At 61.7% G+C, this 5,165-nt stretch overlaps 1 protein-coding gene across 2 annotated transcripts in view; it reads right to left on the bottom strand.

Moving 5' to 3' along the window:
• Window positions 1-271: 271 nt before the first annotated feature.
• CDC45 (cell division cycle 45) overlaps window positions 272-5,165 on the bottom strand; it is a 24,378-nt gene continuing 19,484 nt past the window's right edge. For both annotated transcript variants that reach the window (XM_007460020.1, XM_007460021.1), the window contains 4 exons: window positions 4,703-4,821; window positions 3,312-3,388; window positions 1,732-1,797; window positions 272-412 (listed from right to left, as the gene is read on the bottom strand). In XM_007460020.1, coding sequence (XP_007460082.1) covers window positions 1,733-1,797; window positions 3,312-3,388; window positions 4,703-4,821 — 261 coding nt within the window. In that variant the 3' untranslated portion in view covers window positions 272-412; window position 1,732. The remainder of the gene's footprint in view (window positions 413-1,731; window positions 1,798-3,311; window positions 3,389-4,702; window positions 4,822-5,165) is intronic.

The raw sequence follows: 5,165 nt of genomic DNA, 5'->3' as shown, positions 1-5,165 counted from the left end.
AGGGTGGACTTGAGATGCTGCCAAGGCCAGTGGACAGGAGGAAGTGGTGGGAGGGCGAACCGAGCCAGGTCCTGGCTGGCATCAAAGTGGTCAGTGGAGGTGCTGAGGGGCCTGGCCTCTGCCCACTGCTGTCCAGGGAGCCTGGAAGCTGTCCCCCATGCTGATTTCCTGCTGGGCATCGGGGTGCCCAGGGCACAGGATCAAGGTCCCTCTGGACATACAAGGCTCAGAGAACAACCAGGCACTAGCCCTGTGACCAGAGCCAAGATTGGGGCACCAAACCTAAAATAATCATTTTATTCCATTAAAAACACTGTCCCTGCATCCAAAACTATGTCCATAACTTACAATCTAAATAAAAGCCAGTTAACATAAATAAGGAGAAGGAGGTCACTTCTGAGGAAATCAAATTCTGGAAAAGAGAAAAGAAAAAATAAATTTCAAACAATTCTGATGGTTCCCCAAATCAAACAAACTGCCCAGGCCTTCCCACTGCTGTGCTGAGCGGCTGCTTCTAAGCAGCCCCACCACTGACAGGTGGGGGGTAGCACCCGCCGTCCTATCTGCTTGAGTACCTTAGGCCACACAGCTCCTGGCACCTCCTCCCCTTACAGACCCTGCCTGGCGGCTTGTCCAGCCTTGGCACTGCCCCCAGCACGCTGCCCCTCACCCTCCCAGGCTGGCTCATCTGGTGCCATCTTGGTGGCAGCTCGCACATGGCTCTGGGATCATCACCAAGCAGGCTGCAGGGAGGGGTCTGCCTCAGATGCCAGCCCCACTGCCCGAGACCCCCATTTGTAACCTTTGATTTAACCCCCCCCACACAAAGGCCCTTGCTGAGGCCCAGCCCTTGAGACTCACGGGGTGTCAGCCCCAGTTCAGATGAGGACACGGGAGCAGCCTGGTGAGGCTCCCCACAGACGTCACATAAGACCCAATCTGCCCCCAGAGCCCTGTGCCCCCCGAGAGAGGGGCTGGGGGAGGTCCCTGAGGCTCCTAGGCCATTCTCAGCAGGGCTCTCACACTCCCAGCTCACCAGGGACGGGGGACGGAGGAAGGACCCTGGGCCGGCAGGAGGGACCCCCCACACCGGAGCCTGGACGGGGCCCGTGTGCCACAGCCGCGACTCCAGCCGAGGCTCAGGGAGATGCCGGGCAGGGCATCCGCTGTTGGGGGCCTGGGCTGAGAAGGGGTCACTAGACAGAGCAGGTCCCCGGCGCATTTCCCGAGGGCCCTTGAGAAAGAGGTGGTGTGTGAGGCACAGAGGACAGCACTTGCGGGAGTGTTGCGCTGCACTGTCACAGTGACAGCCACAGGCGTCCAGGCTCACACAGGGCCCATGGTTTATAATTCCCCACTGATCGGCTGCTACCAGCTTGGCCTTCTCAGAAGTCCAGAGCATGAGAGCCCAGACAGACAGACACCCTGTGGGCTCCAGCCCAGGGCCTGACACTGGGGCGAGGGCAGCCCCTGTTCCCGGCCACACCCGGCGCCTTGTGATCAGAGGAGGGTAAACGCAGCTCCTTCTGAAGGGATCCCAGGAGCTTAATGAAATTAGATCCCTCAAAGTGGCCCACTGTGGTCCTGCCACCAGCCTGGGGACAGGCGTCCCTGGGGACAGGCGTCCCTGGGAACAGGCGCTGGACCCCATCTCCGGCCTCAAACCCAGGTAGAAGCCGGGCTTTGTGGCAGGGTCACAGGAACCGCCAGCACCACTCCCCCATGACTCACCCTAGGACAGGAGGGACACGAGTGCGTCCAGGAACTTGCTGCGGTCCTCGGCTTTCAGCTCAATCACTGAAGTAATGAAAGGAAAACATCACTGGGACGGGAGGAGCAGGGACAGAGCTGGGGGAGGCCACCAAGTACCAAGTTGACTCCCGCTGCCCGGCGCCCCAGTGGCGACAACCCCCTACCACATTCCAAAGGCGCAATTGGCTCCCTGGTGGCCTGGGGTGCTCTGGATCATGAGGCCTATTTAACCAGCCTCCCTGGCTGCCCTGTCGGTGCAGCTGCGGCTGTGGTCTGTGGGCAGGACCCTCGGGGCAGCCAGGGGACCAGCGGTGACACTCTGAACACCACAGCCCTGGCAGAGGGACCTCCCTCCCACCCGAGCTGTAAAGCAGGAGGTGGCCTTCCATCCTGTTCTGGCCAGTCTCTCAGCTTTGGTGTCCCTTCCGTAGAAGGGGACATGGTGCAAATTGACCCATCTCTGGGGGCCATCAGCCTCAGACAAGCACGAGGCCTCATCAGACAGGACAAAACCAGCCAGCCTGTGGGTACCTCAGGCCTCGACTTCCTCCACAGCCCCTGTAAGCCGCCCACCCCTGGGGGAAGCCCAGCAGCTCCCAGCCCTCTAGTCTTCCCCATGTGGGAAGCCGGGGTACCCTGCAGGCTGGCCAGCACCGCCTGTCTGCAGTCTCAGGCACGAAACAGGAAGTGGGGGGCTGCTGCTGGAGGGGACCCCCCACCATGGAGCCATAGTCTGAGTGGGCCCGGCAGGAAGACGCCAGCCCTAGACTCCAGAGGCAATGCGGTGAAGGCGGGTCTCGGACTCAGAGACTGGTCCTCGTTAAGTCATCAGTGGTGATGTGAGAGGTCCTTTCTGAGAGGTGGACGCTATGGGCTGAAGGTGCCCACCTTGCTATGGTGACAGCCTAACCCCGGCACCTCAGAACGTGACTGTACCTGGCAGTGGGCTTTTACAGAGGTGATCAGGTCACATGAGGTCACTAGGGTGCGACCTGATTCGGTCTGACTGGTAACCTTATAGGAAGAGATCAGGACACAGACATACAGAGGGATGACCACGTGGAGACACAGGGAGACGACGGCATCTACATGCCTAGGGGAGAGGCCTTGGGAGGAACCAGCCCTGCTGACACTTGACCTTCCAGCCCCCAGAAGAGTGAGAAATGCATTTCTGTTATTTCAACCCCCCACTCTGTGGTGCTTTATTACAGCAGCCAGGGCTCACTAACACAGGGGTAAAGTGCCACACAACTGAAGACCAGAAAGTAAATATGGCCAAACATGCCATGTTCCACACTGGCATCCGGTAGCCTACAGGTGTGGCCCCCCCAAAGCCATCATGCGGCAGTGTCAGGGCATAGTGGTGGCCAGACCCCCAAGTTCCTTGGTGAAGTGATCTCAGGGGCTGGATCCTAAGGCCAGAGCCAGGTATGCCTGTCAGGGCCCAGATGGGGTGCAGGGCCCGAGGCCAGAGGACTGCTGGCAGGGCACCCCCGGCACTTCCCTGGTTCCAAGGCCAGCACTGACCTTGAAAGGGCCTCAGTGCGGCGGACTCTTACCTGAGAGATCGAAATGGTTGTGCAGTGTCCGGGAGTTGGTGCCCTCCGCCGCCTTCTCAAACGCCCGGCCAAAAAAGCTGGGGACACACAGAGACGCATTGGGGGCTGTCCCTGCAGTGGACCCTCCCTGCCAGGGACACACCAGACTCCTCACTGGCCACAGCCCCGAGGCCTCAGCCCACTCTCTGGACGGCCACTGCCTCTCACCACTGCTCCCATGTGAGCCCTTCTCAGCCCTCAGGTGGGCGTGTCCCCTGGTGCCCCCCCCAGGCACCGTGCTGGCGGCTGGGGCAGGTGAGAGGCAGAGGTTCCGTGGAGCCGTGTGGGGATGGGGTCCTAGACAAACACAGCAGGTGGGACCAGGGATGAGGGGACCACAGGGCAGTGGGGGAACAGGAGCTCCTTGGGGAGCAGCCTGGATGGAGCTGCCTCAAGGGAGGTTTGGTGGAGACAGCGGGAGTGTGGGGAAGGGGCTCCAGTGCCTGTTGTGGAGAGCAGAGGGCAGAAGGCAGGCAGAGGAGGGCGAGTGCTCCCAGCCTCCACGGCCGCCCTCACAGGAGACTGTGCATGGCCACCGAGCTCACTGCCAACCAGCCCAGCCATGCACAAACTGGCAGCCCGAGTGAGGACACAGGTGGCTGCGGTGCTGCCTCGGGAACCCTGGCTGGCTCCCACCCATGTGACTTTGGATCTGAGACCCTTGAGGGAGCTTTGGAAGGCAGCCCGGCAGCAGGGAAGCACTTGTCTCAGAGGCCATTGTCTCCCCACTCACGGCTCAATGGCCTTTGCAGACGCAGAAGGAGGTCAAAGCTCACAGTGGCAGAGCTGGGACCGATCCAGACCCAGGGTAAGACCCAGACCTGATCCAGATTTTCAGTGCAAACTGTTTGCTCCTCAGAGGAGGGTTCAGGCCCAGGGAGGGCTGAGGGTTTCGCCGCAGCCGCAGGGCCACACACCTCACCGCCCATCCTGCGTGCGTCTGACCCCGGCCGGCCCTCCTCAGGGAGCTGGATGCCCTTGCCTGGAAGCTGGACGTCCACACCATACCTGCACCCCCCACCCCATGCTGGGGTGGGAGCTCCCAAGAGTCCTCAGGCTACTCACAGGGAGGAACCTAGGTTACCTGGAGCCCACAGACGTGCCCTCACCGGTGAGCCCTGTGCACTGGTGTGTCCTGGGCTTTCAGCATGAGGCCCCAACTGCCCTGCCACTCTCAGGCTTGCCTGCCTGCTGCACCTCCCTGCACTCTGACCCCGCTCAGTGCATGCTTGATGCTGTCCCAGCCTGCAGCCCACGTGTGTAAGCCCCACCACCCTGCTTCATGGTGGAAAAGGCCATCCCTGGCCTGGCATTGAGGCCGACCCCCCATAGCCCCAGGCCCCAGGACTCACTTCTTTCTGTCGGAGCTGTCGGTCTCTGGGGGGATGCCCACCATGGTTACAGTGCCCTGCTCCGCGCTCAGGGGGGCGGCCATCACCAAGGGCAGTAGCTTGCAGCGCCGGTTCTTCGTCTGCGGAGGGAAGTGCACCTCGGTCACAGTGCCCAGGAGCCCCAGTCCCTCGCTCCCCAAAAGCCTCCAGGGACTCCCTCTTCCCAGAGACACTCAAGTCCCCACGCAGCTTGCCCCCAGCCTCCTATGCCCCTGGCTGTTCCCTCCCTCACCTCCTTTAGGTCCTAACACAGTTGTCACCTCCTCCAGGAGGCCCTCCCCAGCCCCCCTGCCCCACCCCGCCTCCGCTGAACATGAGCCCCAGCCCTGTGTGCTCTGTGAGGCCCCCCCAGCCCCGCCACTTGTCCAAGTGACCTGGGTGGTGAGTGATGGCACGAGGGCTGGTGGGAAGTGGAGGGTTCAGG

Source organism: Lipotes vexillifer, unplaced genomic scaffold, assembly GCF_000442215.2.
Source record: "Lipotes vexillifer unplaced genomic scaffold, Lipotes_vexillifer_v1.1 scaffold987, whole genome shotgun sequence".
In the NCBI taxonomy this organism is placed as follows: Eukaryota; Metazoa; Chordata; class Mammalia; order Artiodactyla; family Lipotidae; genus Lipotes; species Lipotes vexillifer.
This window is presented reverse-complemented; position numbering and strand designations above follow the sequence as displayed.